This window comes from Onychomys torridus, chromosome 1, assembly GCF_903995425.1.
Source record: "Onychomys torridus chromosome 1, mOncTor1.1, whole genome shotgun sequence".
Taxonomy (NCBI): Eukaryota; Metazoa; Chordata; class Mammalia; order Rodentia; family Cricetidae; genus Onychomys; species Onychomys torridus.
This window is the reverse complement of record NC_050443.1, coordinates 314604-331814: the sequence shown is the minus strand read 5'-3', so window position 1 is coordinate 331814 and position 17211 is coordinate 314604. Positions and strand designations below refer to the sequence as shown.

Below are 17211 nucleotides of genomic sequence, written 5' to 3'. Positions count from 1 at the left end.
AAGCAGAAAGCAGCAGCAAGAAGCAACTAACATTAAGACACACAGACCCGGTGCGTGTGCAGCACACACATGCTATCCCAACCCTGACAATGCCCCCCCCCCAAGAAAAGATGGTTAAGAAACGTCCCTCTTGAATGATTCACACAGCTGGATTGGTAGCACACCTGTGATCTCAGCACCTGAGAGGTGGAAACGGGAAGACCAAGGGTTCAAGGGCAGCCACCAGCTACATAGTTAAGTTCGAGACCAGCATGGGTTACATGAGACCCTGTCTCAAAAGCTTTAAAAAAAAAAAAAAAAGAGCTTCTTAGTCGTTTTGGTTTTTGCTTTCATGTTCAGGAAAAAAAATAAGAGGCCAAGAATGCCTCTAAGGCCAGCAGAGGCCATTTTTCTTCCCATCTGTGCTAAAGCAGGCCATGTTATTTTTAAACACTGAGATGGAGGGCCACCATTACTGTCCCTCAGAAATACTTCAGAGTTGCCTTTAAGACCATGTGGGTATTTTTGGTGGGTTTTTGGATAGAACAGAGAATAAATAATTCAGCAAAAGGCATCCATTCTTTGCTTCATCTAGGATAGCCTCTAGGCAGTGGGTCTTCAGTAAGCCTGGTAAAAAATTCTAGAGTCAATTTTAGGCAAAGTTGAGTGACAAGGTAGAGACAGGGATTCTCTGCTTATAGACTCCTGGCTACCGGGAATTATTGACCTCCAGGGTTTTTTGTTTTGTTTTGGTTTTGGTTTTGAACTTAAAGGAGAGGTGCGTTATGCGCCCGGTCCCCAACCCCTTTAACACACACGCACATACTAAGGCACAGCTAAGGCAGGCAGGCAGGCAGGCATGCTTTGGCAATGAGGGCCCTAAAGACGCCCATGGGGTGAAGATCCGCAAAGGAGTGTGGGATGAGTGGAGTCAGCACCTTTGAGGGGTGAGGGAGAGAGAGCAAGAACTCAGGGCTCCCAGGGAAACTATGGGAATAGGAATAGGAGAGAGGTGAAGCAGAGGGCTGTGGAGACAGCTCTGGGGCAGCAAAACAGGAGATAGATAAGCAAACAGGAAGTGGGAAGGGAAGAAAGTGAAACAAGGAAAGAGAACAATGAGTCAGGAAGAATATGAGGAAGAGGAAATGGGAGGGAGGAAACAGGACGGTACCAAAAACTTGGGCAATAAGATGAAGAGGTTGCCTGAAGGGATGGGGAGGGGAACCCCTTGTTAACCTTAGACCTTGACAAAAACCAGACGGGCAGAGTACACCAGATCAGACACATAGGCCAGCAGGTTGACACCCGTCAGGATGGCCACCGCCAGTCGGCGGTCCCAGTAACACACAGAGTGGGGGTGTGTATACGTGCAGCTGGAATCCGATGCCCGCCGGGGGTAGTTATTATACCTCTGATCAAACTGGTAGAGGGGCCAGAGGACAATGGCGGTGGCATACAAGAGGACAGACAGTAAGGCCAGGCCTGACAGGAAGGTGGGGAAAGGGATGGGCAACATGTTGGTACAATCCCCCAGGTTGAGTAGGATGGTCACCGCAGCTAGTATGAAGCAGATGGCATAGACGGCCACACACCACTCCAGGGCCGGCTTTTGCTGGTACAGGGATGGCTCGCTGATGAAGGCAAAGATGATACAGGCTACGAAGGTCTCGAAAACCTTCAGCAGCCCCGGCACGGTAGCCATGTAGCCAGTGATCTCACCCGGCCTTGCACGAGTCCAGGCCACTTCGGTGGCGTAGGCCAAACAGGCGACACAGGAGAAGGTGGTGGCGGCGATGGCGTGGTCCCGGGTACGTCCGTGAGCCATGAACTGCACATAGGTGGTGGGGTAGATGATGGAAGATGACAGGCAGAAGAGCGCCGCGTAGCAGGCGTAGGTGATGGGGAAGTTGCGCCATGACAGGGGGAAGTGGGCCTGGAGTCCGCCTAATTCCACAATCAGGATGATGAGCGTCACGGCAAAGCAGAAACACCAGGTGAACATGGCCCAGTTACCCATGGGCCCAGTCCAAGCAGCCACACTGGCCACCAGTGAGAAAGCCACACAAGTGGATATTAGCTGCAGGAGGCGGAGGAGGCCCAGGGGCTGGGTCAGTGCCCGAGGGGACCCCACAATGGTGGAGGAGGAGGATGTTGTTGTAGTCGTGATGGTTGTGCGGGTCACTGATACCGGCATGGCTGAGGGAAAAAAAAAAAAAGAAACCATTTGGATAAGGTCTCATACTGAGGAATCCACACACCCAGCCCCTCATCTGTCTTGGAACAAATTATCTTGAACTCAGAAAAGGGTATGTCTCAAAATATGGAACTTGTAACTCAGGCAGTGGTGGCGCGCGCCTTTAATCCCAGCACTCAGGAGGCAGAGGTAGGCAGATCTCTCAGTTCGAGGCCAGCCTGGTCTACAGATTGAGTTCCAGGACAGCAAAGGCTACACAGAGAAACCCTGAGAACTGAAAAAAAAAATTGAAGAAAAAAAAATAAATAAAAGGAACCTGTTTATAAACTATAAGAACGGATTGGTCATCTAGGTTCTAGGCTCATCTGCCCATGAGATAACTCAGAATCCAGAAACCCAAAGCAGTGCTTCTTGCTCTTCCCACCCCCCAGGGACTCAGCAACCTCTCAACTGCTGGAGTATGGTGGGCCAGCCAGATGCCTCAGTGGACAAAGAAACTCGTTGCCATGCTGAACAACCTGAGTTGGATCCCTGGGGCCCCGCTCACCTGGTGGAAGGAGAGAACCAACTCCTCCAAGTCGCCTCTGACCTCCCCCACATATGTGCATACAGACCCACCCCAAACTCACACGTAGGCAGGGCTGTGGTTTTGGGGATGTGGTTCAGTTGATAGCATGCTTGCCTACTGACTCTGATCCCAGCACCGCATAGACCAAATGCACACCTGTGATCCTAGTATTTGAGAAGCTGAGGTAGGATTACCATGAGATGGAAGCCAGCCTGGGTTACAATAGTGAATTCTATACAGAACGAGATTCTGCCTTAAAAAAAAAAAAAAGATTATGGTCTAAGATCCTGATATAAGTGTGAGTTATATCACTTCCTCCTTTGTGTGACCTAGGGCTTTATACCCCAGGCTCTATGAACAAAGTTCCCCCTTTTACCCTGCAGCAACTCAGTCATATCTAGCTTCTCCACAGCCAAGACTCCAACTTCCTCAAACCTTAGGCCCAATGAGTAGATTTTTTTTTTTTCTTTTTTGGTTTTTCTAGTTTAACACAGGGTTTCTCTGTATAACAGCCCTGGCTGTCCCAGAACGCTCTTTCTAGACCAGGCTGGCCTCTAACTCACAGAGATCTGCCTGCCTCTTCCTCGAGAGTGCTGGGATTAAAGGTGTGTGCCACCATGCCCCGCAAAAATAATTCTTTTATGGTAGACATCAGCAGCCCCTATACATCCAATATTCCATCTTCCATTCCAGCTCCCACATCTAACCAGAGCACTGGACCTCCATCCTTCTACTTAGTCCTCTCCCAGAGATCTCTGATCTGGAACGTTAAACTTTCTTTCTGCCCTCCTTTCAAGTTTCACGAATCCTCCCCCTAATCCTACTTCAGACATGGAAGAAAGAAAAAAAAAAAAAAAATCAAAGGCAGCTCAGTTTCCTCTTTCCTATCATGGAGCCTATCAATTCCTATAGGGACTAGGCCAACAGGTTCCTCAAGTTCAGGAAAATTCAACTGCCTCTGCTCTCACTGTTCAGCAGCCCAGCTCCATCCACTGAAATTTCTATCTTTCAAGGCCGGTCATGCAGGGCTGGACCTCCGGACGTGCCTCTCAGCCTCCTAATCCCCTATGACCCAGACATAGGATAGGGGTAGAAGGACTAACTTTTGTTTTTCCACTGACAAACCTTGTCTTAGACTCAGACCTGGAGTCTGATGCCAGCTCCCTCCTCAAGATGCTAACTGTCTGACCTCTCAGCTGATGCCCCCCAAAATATGGGGAGGTGGTTCCCAGACCCAGGGAAATAAAACTTCCTTATTGCTATTTTCAGTTCTGCCGTCATTTCCTCTGAACTGAACATCAGCTGCTGGAGGGAACGGAAAGGTTCAAATGACTCAAAAGCTATAAAGACCTGGGCCAATTACAGTTCATTTGGCAAAGGAACTTGCAACAGAGCTTGACAAACCTGAGTTCAATCCCCAAGACCCACATGGTGCACAGAACTGAACTCTGAAAATTGTCCTAATTGTCCTCTGACCTCTGTACCCTTGCCACGAGGTGCGTGCGCACACGCACACATGCACATGCACACATACACACACACACACACACACACACACACACACACACACACAGATAATTACATGTTAGAAAGAAGAAAGATCATAAGAACTTCCAAGGCTCAGGAAACATACTCAGAAAGTACAAGGTTTTGGTATGAGGCCCCTTCCCAAAGCTGAATCCCCAGCACAAGGATATATGAACATTGATTGAGCAAGTAAGAGGATGGGGTGGCAATGAGGGGTATGTGGGTGTGTGGGGGTGAGGGTGGAGGGATGGATATTTCATTTAGCTGGGGGGGGTGTGTGTGCATGCCTGTAATCCCAGCACTCAGGAGGCAGAGGCAGGTGGATCTCTGTGAGTTCGAGGCCAGCTTGGTCTACATAGCAAGTTCCAGATGGGCAGAGCTACACAGAGAAACCTTGTCTCGAAAAACCAAGGTGTGGTGGGGTGGGGGGGTTGGAAGGCTCTTCTGCCCAGCTAACTACAAGTTGGGCAGTATGCTCCACAAACGTATCTTTCATGAGTCATTACCCCGGCTGCGGTGGGCTTTTCAGTGATGCCCAGGCCCTTGCAAGTATCCTAATCAACTCATTGGCTCAACAAGCTGTACTCTGGTTAAGTTTATTTAGTCTGTCATCCTCCTTTTTTTTTTTTTTTTTTTTTTTTTTTTGGTTTTTGAGACAGAGTTTCTCTATGTAGTCCTAGGTGTCCTGGAACTCACTCAGGCTGGCCTCAAACTCACAGAGATCTGCCTGCCTCTGCCTCCCAAGTGCTGGGATTAAAAGTGTGCGCCACCACCACGTGGTAGTATGTCATTTCGTGCTCTGAGATGAGCATAAGTTATTCATTACGTTCCCCTAGGAAAAGTCATGCTAAGGTCAGTCCCATGGAAGACAAAAGGGCAGGCTTTAACCTCTGGAAGCTCACGCTGTCCCAGAACAGCTCCCAAAGTACACAGGAGCCAGCTCCTGGATACAACTTCTTAGGCACATGGATAACTGATTCTATCCTCTGGAATCCTTTCAAGTTCCTCCTGTATCAGGATCTAGGAATCTAGGCACCATTCCCCTCCTCCCTCATACCCAGAGATCCAGGCCCTGGCCCTTTCTGTACATAACAATTCAGTATTCCTGGCCAACCTCCCTTAGTCAGACCCAGGAATCACCAGCCCTCCTATCATTGACCCCAAAATTCTGGTTGCAAGCACTCCACTCTTAGACTCAGGGATCCAGGCTCCAGGTCCTCTTCCATCAGACTCAGAATAGGACCCTCCTCTCTTAAGACTCACGGTCCAGAACCTCAGCCCTCTTCCCTTAGACTTCGGGCTCCCCCTCACCCAGCCCTTCACCTTCAAGAACTGTAATTACAGTCCAGACCGCAGCCGCTCCACCCTCAAGAACTAGAAAATAGGGCCACTAGCTCACTCACCTGCAGTCTTAACTGACGACCGGAAGGAGAAAGATCCCGCTGCAAAGGCGAAGAAGGTTGCGCACCTGGAAAAGGTTGACCAGAAGCCCTGAGGAGGAGAAAGGCAGTCAGGGCGGATCTCAGACGGTCCTCCCTCGCAGCACCCTGACCCCGAGCCCTAGACTCTACAGTTGGGACCTATCTCCTTGTGGGGACGCATACTTGGCGGCGAGCCCGAGAGCGAGGTCTCAGAGGTTACCCCGAGGAAGCACCGCCCTCTTCTTCCTCCCCTAGGACTTGCCCCTGGGCGGAGTGGAAGCCAGTGTGGACAAAGGGCCGGCCTTCAGGCCCGCTAGGGGCGTGAGTGACGTTAACCAAGCCCCAGCCTGGCAGTCGGCGGAGGGAGATCCCTGGGCGGTGATTGCAGGGGCGGGAGGCCCAGCCTGGCCGCGCGTCTCCGCTCCTTATAAGGGCTTTAAGTCGCCTCCGCCAGGGCAATGTGGCAGGGACCAGGAGGTGGTGCCAGGACCCTCGAGGCCCGCTCAGAGGCTGCCCGCCCCTCTCCAGGACACCCTGGCTGGAAACTGGGTGTGGGTGTGGGGCGGGGTGGGGGTGAATCCTGGGTTCTAGGAGAAGGCGGGAGGGTTCGATTTGTGGTTCCTTGAAAAGTCTGAGTTGGGAGCCAGGCAGAACCGACTCCCACAAGTTGTTCTCTGACTTCCACACGTGCCCTATAGTCCGTGCGCCCCGACCCCACCCCCTGCAAAGTAAATATATTTTAAGTCTATTTTGAGACAAGCTCTTACTATGTAACCCTCGCTGGCCTAGAGCGTGCCAGCATGAAGACATCGAGCTCACAGAGATCCGCATGCCTCTGTTGCCCAAGTGCTGGGTTTTGTTTGTTGGTTGGTCTGTTTCGTTTTTGGATTTTTGTTTGTTTGTTTGTTTTGTTTTTTGCTTTTTTAGTTCCGAGTCCCGAATGGAATGGGGATGAGTCTGGCCTGGTAGTGCAGGACTGTATTCCCAGAACCCCAGGAGAGGCAGGATTGGAAAATTCAAGGCCTTCCTGTAGCCATAGTCTTCAAGACAAGCTAAAATTACAAAAAAAAAAAAAAAAAAAAAGGGGGGGGGGGGGGGGGGGGTGGTGGTGAGGTAAGTGGAGTATTTGACTAGCATATGGAGGTACTGGGTTCAACCCCCGATACCCAATACCAGGTGGGGATGCGGTTAGGGGAATTAAACTCTCTGACTACAGACAGAAACTCCTTTAAAATTCTTCAAATCGCCTTGCTAAGCTCGAGGACACATCGCTTCCCTTGCTTCAGGTTAGAAAACTCATGCTAAATTAGAATTAGGCACACACAGTTAATGTAGGCTCCCAGGTCAGTGGTAGGGCCTCCAGTGCACCTGGTAGGTGTCACAGGAAGGCAGAAATCTCAGATCCCACCGGGATTGGTTAAAGGGAAGCCAGGACTAGTTTCACACCCAGCACTATAAAAAGTGGGCTATTGATAGTCTTTAATCCCGACACTCAGGAAGCAGAGGCAGGAGGATCTCTGTGAGTACAAGGCCAGCAAGGTCTACACAGCAAGTTCCAGGACAACCAAGAGACCCTGCTTTAAAAAAAAAAAAAAAAAAAGTGGGCTACTGCCCAGCCATCCACACAAGGCGGAGGAGGGAAGAGCATAAAGCGTCGTTCTGGAGGAAAGTTGGTTAGGAAAGGAGGAAGAAAAGAAAGGGAGAGCTTCAGAGAGATGACGTCCTTGCCAGTCCAGAGGGCCTCCAGCACCATTTCAAGTCAGAGCTCAGGAATGCTCAGCCAAAGACCTAAGCAGGGCGAGGAAACGCCCCTTGAGCTTCCTCCTAGTTCCACTCTCTGGGCCACACCCAGCACCCCTACTGCCATCTCCTGAAGTCATCCATCACTCCACAGACTCAGACTCGGCCACGCCCCACACCAGCGGTGGACACAGCTCTAATCCCACATGGCTCCCCAGCTCCCCCCACACTCCAAGTGCCCGTATAAGGCCTCTGGAAGGAGGGTCACACCAAGGACTTCTCTCCTGAGCACCTCTGGGCACCGGATGAATGCCTCGCGTCCACGAGCCCCATCTCCCCTCAGATTCAGGGATCTATACTCCATCTCTCCAGGTCCTCAAACCCAAGAGTCCAGATCCCAATCGCACCCGCCTCCTTCAGTCCAAGTTCAGAGCCCAATCCCTCCTCCTTTAGAACAAACTCAGACCCCCGCCCTCCTCCAGACTACGCCCAAAATCCAGCCCTCGTCCCCCAAAACCCATCTAAGTCCAGATCCCAGGCCTGTTCGGTCTGACCTAGGATTCCAGACCCCATCCCACCTCTCTCAGCCTCTGGGGTCCAACCCCAACCGTCCTACCTCAGACCCAGGTGCCCACTCTCTAAGACCTGTATGAGCTCAGAGAGTTCTGGCCCAAATGTTGTGTTTCTAGGGACCCAGACATCTGAGTCCCTGCCCACTTCTCTTTCTAGACCCAAGGATCTTGGGCCACTACTCCTCCCCTTTGGGGTCCCTACAGCCTCACCTCTCCAGCCAGTGGCGTCGGCAGCAGAAACAAGAAAGACAGCTGCAGACCAGAAGAAGGGTCTTAGGGCTGGGTGGAGTTGGCCAGCTGAGGAGCGTGCGAGGGCGGGGCTGAGGGCGGGGTTTGGGGCTGGCTTGGGCGGTGAAAAGGTATCTTCCCTGGGTTCGGGCTATCCCTGGTCGGCCCCCAAGGCGGGGCTAGTGTCACACCACGCCTCTCTAAAGACTAGAGTGTCGTGGATCCTTAGCCCAACCAGTGAGGGGGTGCAGGGCTGAGGTCACCGTTGCTGTGGAGACAAAACAGGAAGACACAGCAGCTGGCGGCGCGGGGGTTCCCAGGGGCTATCCTTCCAGACATAGCTCTAGAAAGAAATCTCCAGGGTTGGCCCGAGAATGCCGTTGCCTTAGAAACCTACATGTTTACGGATTGTTTTAGATGGAGTCCCCTTCCCCCCAAGCTCGGGTCCCCACGCCTAGTCTTACCCCTCATTCAATTCTCCTTCTCTCCGCTTCTGCCCTTGTCTATCTGATCCCCAACGCTGGACAGGATTAAAAAAAAAAAAAAAAATCTTACACACCCAGGTGGCAGCGTATTTCGGACCAGACCTCTCAATTTAACGGAGTCTGTGGGCTAGGGTCTTGTCTACCTGAAAGAGAAAGGAATTTAGGATGCCAGGCCTTGAGCTTTTAGGAGTTCTGAGCAAGCAACCTTGACTAGCAAGGCCCCACCCTCAAGGAACAAAGACCAGATTTCTGTGGGGTTTTGGGGGGAGATTTTCCTAGAGGGGAGTGGGACGTATCTCAATCACTCTGTAATTGCAGCGTGTGCAGACTGCTGGACCACGCCTCAGAAATCACAGTCAATAGCGGCGAAAGGATGACGGATGGTAGCTAAATTCCTGGAAATTTAGGGGTCCCAGATTTCTGAGCGATCAGACAGTTTTCAGAACAGATGTGGCTGGTCTTTTGCCGAGCTTTCTGGGTCTAGAAGGGCGAGCTATTTTTGGCTTGCATTCCTGCCTTCAGGACAAAGGGAGGGACTCAATCTTTATGAGCACGGGCTTGGGGCCCGGAGCTCTGGATTCCGGGTTCTACCATATGGTAGGGATACGGTGGACCCCGTGGTGCAGCGAGGAGGGGGGCAAAAGCAGGGGAGGGGTTTAGGGTTGGGCTTTTTTTTTTTTTTTTTTTTTTTTTTTTTTTAATTGGTTGGATTTGAGGATCCGAAAGGACTGGACTGAGCCAAATGGGAAAGGGAGCTGAAGGTCGCGAGGCGGAAGGGAGCTGAAGGTCTCGACGCCGGCCCCCTGGGCAGGGCGGGGACCCGGGATACCTGGCTCCCTCCCTCCTCGCCGCACTCACTCACCCCGCTCTGCAGCGGTCCCGGGCGCGGCCCTGCTCCGCTGCTGCTGGGCGGGGCCTAGTGGCGGCTGCGGATGCTAGGCTCTTCCCCGCAGCTGCTTCTGGTGGTCTTCCAGGAGGACTAAGGAGTCTTAGAGGCCCAGCCCCAGAGAGGAAGCCGCCAGCGTCGCGAAAGGAGGGGTCCGAAGGGGTCCAGGAGCTCAGAACTGCCGGCAGCGCGCCCTACGGAGGAGGGAGGAGCTGGAGGGGGGGACCTGGCGCTTGCTTAGTGCTTTCCTGAAGTGGGGGTGGGGACCAAGGTATAGGGAATGGGTAGGTGAAGAGCAGCGGGCTCTCTTTGCATTCCTGGGAGGAGACACAGAAACAGACCCTCTTTATCGTTCTGTGCCCTGCATAAAGGAGGGTTTTAGTTGGCTTATTTTTTGCTAGAATGCAAATGTGGAAGTCAGAGAACACCTTGGTTTTATGTGTCGGAATGTTTTGCCTTCATGTGTGTATGTGCACCACGTGCAAACCTGGTCTCCTCAGAAGTCAGAGGAGGGACCCTGTAGATGATGGGAATTGAACCCTGGTCCCTCTGCAGGATAAATGCTCTTAACTGCTGAGCCATTTCTTCAGCTACCTAAGGAGTTTTTAATATGCCCAGCATGAGATATTTCACACACACACACACACACACACACACACACACACACACACACACGAGTATAAGTCTATATAGTGTATAGATAGTGGGTTGGGTTTCCTACATATTCTATTTACAAGCCTCCTTCTACTAAGTCACCCCACCACCAAGAAGTATTAGGCATCTCAAGTGGTCTACAGAGGTCTTGGCTTATGCAGCTTACCAGGCTGTATCCTGTGGTAGAAGTATTTTCTGTGCAGAGATGGCTCAGTAGGTCAAGCCAAACCTGATGACCTGAGTACCACCTTCAGGGCCCAAGTGGTGGAAAGCAAGAACTGATTCCCCAAAGTTTTCTTCTGATTGACACAGGTCCACTGTGGCATGCATTCCAACACACACACACACACACACACACACACACACACACACACACACACAAATGTAAAACAAACAATCAAAAAACAAAACATCTCAGTGTTCAGAGTAACATGAACATGATACATCTGGAGTGTGTATATGTACGATGCTAAAGATCGAACCCCCAGCCTTAAACATACTAGGTGAGCTCTGTACCACGGAGACCTTTCCCCAGCCCAATCTGCAAACATTTGAAGAGTGAGTCACAGGGTGTGATTTTTGAGAAATGTTACTCTTGGGTTCCCAGGTCTGTGTAACCTGACATCATGTATCTGCTACTGGTTCAGTGTTTACCCATCTTCTAGGACAGAACTCCCACCCAATTGTCCCCAACCTATCACTATTACCCCCTTTCCAATAGCCTGTGCCTGTGTTCTAGGAGGCTGACTGCTTTGGGAGTGTGGCGATACATGAACAACACCCCCTCCAAACTTGTACCAACTTCTAAATAAACGGTCCCTTGGTCAGAAGCAGCACTGTGTGGTTTAACACGATGGTGAATAGAGCATTCATTGTGCACACACAGGCTGCTTTTGGCAGAAGTGCAAAGGGCAAGAAAAGCAAATAAAAAGCACAGAGTAACTTATTCCATGGTAGAAAAACGTATTGCCCAACCCATGATAGGAGAGGTCCAATGTAGCCCTCGGAAGACTGGGCGTTTGGCTGGCCTTCCTAGTACGGTACTTCCTTGGGGGCTAAGCAAGTATTGCTGCCACCAGCAAGGTAGGCATTCATTGATGATATGGCTGGCTAAGGTTGGTGAGTTGAATCCGCCATGATCGATCATGGCCATTTTTGCTTAGAAGCTCACAAGCAAGCCCTGAGGTATCGAGAGAAGAGCTGACCAAGAGATACCAAGCAGCCATCTGGTCTACCATATGAGATAATAAAATTCCCTCTAGTTGAGGTGGTTATGGGAGAGTATGAGATATAAACTGCGAGGTGATTTTCATTCTCACAACTTCTAACACCTACCATGTAAGTTTTACTTTCTCAACTAACAATCAAGTCTATCTCTATCTTACACTTCAACTAAAAGATTTTTTTTATTCTAATGTGTGTGCTTGCATGAATTTATGTGCACCACATGCATCCCTCAGAGACCAGAAAGAGGAGTCAGATCCTCCTTCAAATTAACAGATGTTTGGGAGCTATTATGTGGGTACTAAGGCCACAACTCTGATTATCTGGAAGAATAAGTTTTGTTTTGTTATCCCAGGATGGCCTTGAACTTGCTGTGTGTAGTCAGGGGTGACCTTGAACTCCTAATCCACCTGTCTCCAATTCTCCAGTGCTGATATATCTAGTGTGTATCACCTAGACCAGTTATGTGGTTCTGAGCATCAAACGAAGGGCCTAAACAGCTAGTAACAACACAACAGTAAAAACCAACAGCAGCAAACAGCTCTCTTCCTGGGAAAGAAGGCTCAGAGAACAAACGTGCTGGCTGAACAGGCCTCAGTTCAACCTCTGGAATCCACGGTGGAAGGAGAAAACTCCCAAAAGACATTCTGACCTCCACACTTACATCTAGGCATGCACATGCATGTACACATGTGTATACACACACATACATATAATAACTTTTTTAAAAATTAAGGGGTTGGGGATTTAGCTCAGTGGTAGAGCACTTGCCTATCAAGCACAAGGCCCTGGGTTCGGCCCTCAGCTTCGGGGGGAAAAAAAAAAGTATACAGCAGCATAGTGAATTCCAAGTCACCTTGGGCTACAGGAGAGCTCCCCTATGAGACAGGTTTTCTCTGTGTTGGCTGTCCTGAAACTGACTCTGTAGATCAGGCTGGCCTTGAACTCACAGAGATCCACTTGCCTCTGCCTCTTGAGTGCTGGGGTTAAAAGTGTGCACCACCACTCAGCTACATGAGATCTTATTTAAGGAGGGAAAAGCTTCCATGGGGCTGGCGAATGCTCTGCAGTTAATAGCACTTAACCACTCTTGCAGAAGTCCTGAGTTCAGTTCCTAGCATCCATATTTGGTGGCTCACAATCAACCATGACTCTTGCTCCAGGAGATCTAATGCCCTCTTCTGGACGTGGGGGACTTTGCACTCACATATGCACAGACACACATAGATCACACAAAATTTTTAAAAGTAACAAAAATAAATCTTTAAAAAAAATTAGCTTCCCATTTCTTTTGGCTCTATGCGATGGACATATTTGGTAGTTGCTGACTTCAGTGACCTGCATCCCTAACTGAGGTGACTTTCTCAGAAAAATCAGATGTCACACAGTCAACTCTGTTATCCATAGCCCTACCACATGAACCACTTCACTTTTGTCTCTTAGATCTTCAACAAGAATGCTTTCTTCCTTCCTTCCTTCCTTCCTCCCTCCCTCCCTCCCTTCCTTCCTCTCTCTCTCTCTCTCTCTCTCTTTCTTTTTTTATATCTGAAACTCCTAGTTCCTCAGCTCTCTCCTTCCACTTTTGTCTTACTTGGGAAAGAATCCAAAGTCCTTGTCTTCATTGACATGCTTACTCCATCAGGGTACCTGACATCCTTCTGCCCATCCATCAGGGTACCTGACATCCTTCTGCCCGGCCATCATTGTTAGAGAGGAGTAAACCCACCTATTGCTATTGATGCTTTGACGTCTTTGCCTCTTAGCAGAAATTCCAGTTGGGGACCAGTAAATGTTCTATGGCTTGGATTTTTTTTTTTTTTTTTTTTTTTTGCGTTTGCATGGCTTTAATTTTTTGGGGAGGCTGGAGTGGGTGTTTCAAGACAGGATTTCTCTGCTTAGCCCTCACTGTTCTGGAACTTGCTCTGTAGACCAGGCTGGCCTCGAACTCACAGAGATCCACCTGCCTCTGCTTCCCAAGTGCTGGGATTAAAGTCGGGCACCACTACTGGCCCGATGGTTTTTTTGTTGTTGGTGGTGGTAGTGTTGATGTTGTTTAATTTTATGATCATTGGTGTTCTGTCTGCATTCGTGTCTGTGTGGAGGTGTCAGATCCCCTGGGACTAGAGTTACAGACAGTTGTGAGCTGCCATGTGGGTGCTGGGAATTGAATCCAGGCCCTCTGGAAGATCAGCCAGTGCTTTTAACCACTGAGCCATCTCTCCAGCCCCTTGGCTTTTTTTTTTTCTTTTTCACACACAGGAGGTTTACTGAGGGGAGGGGAGAGAAAGGGGCAGAGACTGGTCCCTGGGGACAAGAGTGAAGAGAGAGAGAGAGAGAGAGAGAGAGAGAGAGAGAGAGAGAGATGGATGGGAGGTGTACAAGGTCTGCCTTTTATAAGGACACATAGCAAATGCGCACAGGGGGTGCTCTTAGTGGCTGCAGCTGAGGTATATCCTGTCAGGACCCTAAGGGCAGGCCAGTACAGATGCCTGAATGCTAACATTCCCACCTTCTGTTTATCATAAAAAGGTGAGGAGTTAGAAAGAAGTAGCAGATGAGGCGGGCATGAGGGCACCGTTTTCTGGAGACTGCTTCCTGCTGGCCAGGGGTGGGGGGTGGGGTGGGGAGGTAGAGGGGGGGGTCTCGATCATCTTTGTGGGACCTGAGAAAACTAGGGTGCTGGCCACATCCTGGGGTAGCTGGCTGTTTCACTTTACTGTCCAGCACTGCTTGGACCTGGCAAGATGCTGTTCAGATGGATCCAAGTCGACTTGCTGGAGCTCATAAGAAATCATGATGAGGTCACCAGCCTCATGGAGGAGAGCCACGTGGTTGCAGTCATTGGTGTCGGATGGAGAGTCCCAGTGACCCGTTAGGTGGGAAAACAGGGCTGTCACTGGTGGACCAGGGTCCAGCAAGTCTCAGACTGCCGGGAGAGTCTATCCGAGTCAGGGCACCAAATGCTGTATTTTAAAAGCAGTGGGAAGGAGTCACACCATACAAGGCCCACGTGGGAGGTTTGTTGAGGAAAGGGCAGAGAAGGGGGAAGAGGCAGGTCCCTGGGGAGGGCTTTGGTTTTTGTTTTGTTTTTAAAAAAAATTCTCCTCCACCCCCTTCCTCTCTCTCTCTCTCTCTCTCTCTCTCTCTCTCTCTCTCTCTCTCTCACTCTCGTGTGTGTCTGTGTGTATGTGTATCCAAACTTGTGGGTACAATGTGGAGCTCAGAGGACAGCTTCCAGGTGTCAGTCAGTTCTCTCCTTCTATTATGTGGGTCTCAGGGTTCACACTCAGATCATGAGACTTGCAGGTTAAGGCATTTACTAGAAAAACCATCTCCACGGCCCTGTTGGTGTTCTTAAAATAGGGTTTCATGTAGCCCAGGCTAATCATGAAACCATTACATAGCCTAGGATGACCTTGAATTCCTGATCCTCTTGCTTCCACCTCCTGAATGCTGGAATTATCCGTGAGTTCCACTTTCCCTGGATTTTTTTTTTTTTTTTTTTTTTTAATGTTTTGAGACAGGTTCTATGGTTTAGATCCTAAATGTCCCACAAAGTTCTGTGTATTAAGCAGGCTTGATCCCCTGCTGGCATTACTTTGGGGGAGACTCTGGAAACTTTGGGAGGTGGGCAGAGCTGGAGGAAATAGGTCAGGGAGGGCACATATTTGGAGATTATACCAAGTATCCAATCTCCTCCCTGTTAGTATTCTGACCTGCCCCCTGGAGAGCCGCCCAGCAACCTGACTTCATCTTACGTTAAAGCCCCCTTAAGAAGAAAAACCCTCCCTCTCCCCTCTCACCAGAGGTAGTGTGCACCTCCCTCTCTCTCTCTCTCTCTCTCTCTCTCTCTCTCTCTCTCTCTCTCTGTCTCTCTCTCTCTCTTCCGCCCCCACCACAGCCACACCTGCATGGCGGGTCTCACCAGCTGCCGGGCACCTTGGTCCAAACCTCCAAAGCTTCCCTAGTGAGCACTGTATGATAACACTCCCCATTTCCCATTTCCTCATCACCTTGCTAGGAACAGCTTCAACACCCCTTCTCTGCCCCGGTGGACAGTACCCCCTGAACACATGCAGGGCCAGTCCGGGGGCACATGCCTTTAGTCCCGAGACTCAGGAGACAAAGACAGACAGATTTCAAGTGAACTTACAGTGAGTTCAAGGCCAGCCTGTCTACATAATGCGTTCCAGGACAGCCAAAGCTATATTGTCAGACTCTTGTTTCAAACAAAACAAAAAGCAAAGTGTGGCATGTGTGTGTGCGTGTGTGTGTGTGTGTGTGTGTGTGTGTGTGTGTGTGTGTGTGTGCTTTCATAATAAATAAATGTAATTTAAAATAAAAAAATGAAGAGATGACTCAGTGGTTAAGAGCACTGGCTGCCCTTCCAGAGTTCCTGAGTTCCCAGCAATCACATGGTGGCTCACAACCATCTGTAATTTGATCTGGTGACTTTTTCTGGCCTGCAGGCATATCACTGTATACATACTAAGTAAATCTTTAAAAAAAAATAAAAGTGAATGAAATAAGCTATTTAAAAATAAATTAAATTAAATAAAAAAAGTAGTAAAGAATACTGGGAACATAGCTCAATGGCAGGGCACTTGCCTAGTAATATGTGAGGCCTAAGCTTTAATCTCCAAGACCAGAGTGGGAATCTACTTGCTTACTTTCTTGTTATAACTTGATAATCTATTTAAGGAAATGTCTTTTCCAGTTGCCCAGTACCTCTCCCTTTTTGTTTTTACTGGTCTATTTTGTAACTTTCCAGAAATATCCATTGTGTAATAGCCATTATTTGTGTTTCCAGAAATAGCCATCCACATGTATTCAAGGGGTGTAGGTGCCCATGTCAGAATATCCTGAGGTAAGCTACTGTTAAATATTTATATGATGGCTTGATTGAGAAATGTGCCTTGTGATGTCAGGCGTTTGCAATCTTTGTTCCCCGTGTGTGGAGCTGTTTGGGGAGGTTTCGGAAGTGTCTTAGGTAGGGTCACTATTGCTGTGATAACCCACCATAGCCATGTGCAACTTGGGAAAGAAAGTTTTCATTTCATGCACACTTAAATATAACAAGCAGTGAGGGCAGGAACTCAAGCAGGGCAGGAACCTAGAGAGAGGAGCTGATGCCATGGAGGAGTGCTCCTTCCTGGCTTGCTCAGCCTGCTTTCTTTTTCTTTTGTTGTTGTGGTAGTTTGCTTATTTGTTTCTTTGTTTCAAGACAGGGTTTCTCTGTGTAGCCCTGGCTGTCCTGGAACTCACTCTGTAGACCAGGCTGGCCTCGAACTCAGAGATCCACCTGCCTCCCCCCCCCCCCCCCAGTGCTGGGATTAAAGGCGTGCGCCACCACCGCCCGGCTCCAACCTGCTTTTTTAAAGAACCCAGGTCTACTAGCCCAAGGATGGTATCACCCGCAGCAGGCTGGACGCTCCCCCGTCAGTCACTAGTTTAAAAAATATGCAACAGTCTTGCTTATAGCTATATCTTACGGAGGCATTTTCTCAATTGAGGTTCCCTCCTCTCAGGTGACTATAGTTTGTATTAAAATGATGTGAGAAGTAGCTGGCACAGGAGGTGTGGCCTTGCCTGAGGAAGTACATCAGTGGCACGATGGCCCTGCAGCTCACCCTTTCTTTTCATGCTTGCTGTTAAAAATGCGATCTTTCAGCTTCCTATTCCTGCCATCGTGCCTACCGCTTGCTGCCGTGCCTACCGCTTGCTGCCGTGCCT

General features: G+C 49.6%; 1 protein-coding gene across 6 annotated transcripts; it reads right to left on the bottom strand.

Annotated features, from left to right (window-relative positions):
- Positions 1 to 303: 303 nt before the first annotated feature.
- Myadm (myeloid associated differentiation marker) lies at positions 304 to 9853 on the bottom strand. Of its 6 annotated transcripts, XM_036176132.1 has the most exons (5): positions 9577 to 9853; positions 8789 to 8857; positions 8212 to 8497; positions 5672 to 5759; positions 304 to 2175 (listed from the first exon to the last, which is right to left on the bottom strand). In XM_036176132.1, exon 5 carries the CDS (start codon positions 2171 to 2173, stop codon positions 1217 to 1219), a length of 957 nt encoding a protein of 318 aa, XP_036032025.1. In that variant the 5' UTR covers positions 2174 to 2175; positions 5672 to 5759; positions 8212 to 8497; positions 8789 to 8857; positions 9577 to 9853; the 3' UTR covers positions 304 to 1216. The 6 variants fall into 6 exon arrangements, with proteins under 6 accessions (XP_036032025.1, XP_036032023.1, XP_036032029.1 ...); XM_036176130.1 differs by lacking the exon at positions 8212 to 8497; XM_036176136.1 differs by lacking the exon at positions 8212 to 8497 and having other exon boundaries at positions 8789 to 8853.
- Positions 9854 to 17211: the final 7358 nt, after the last annotated feature.

Excerpts from the sequence above, each read along its gene's own strand:
- Myadm (XM_036176132.1), bottom strand. The coding sequence starts at position 2,173 with ATGCCGGTATCAGTGACCCGCACAACCATCACGACTACAACAACATCC.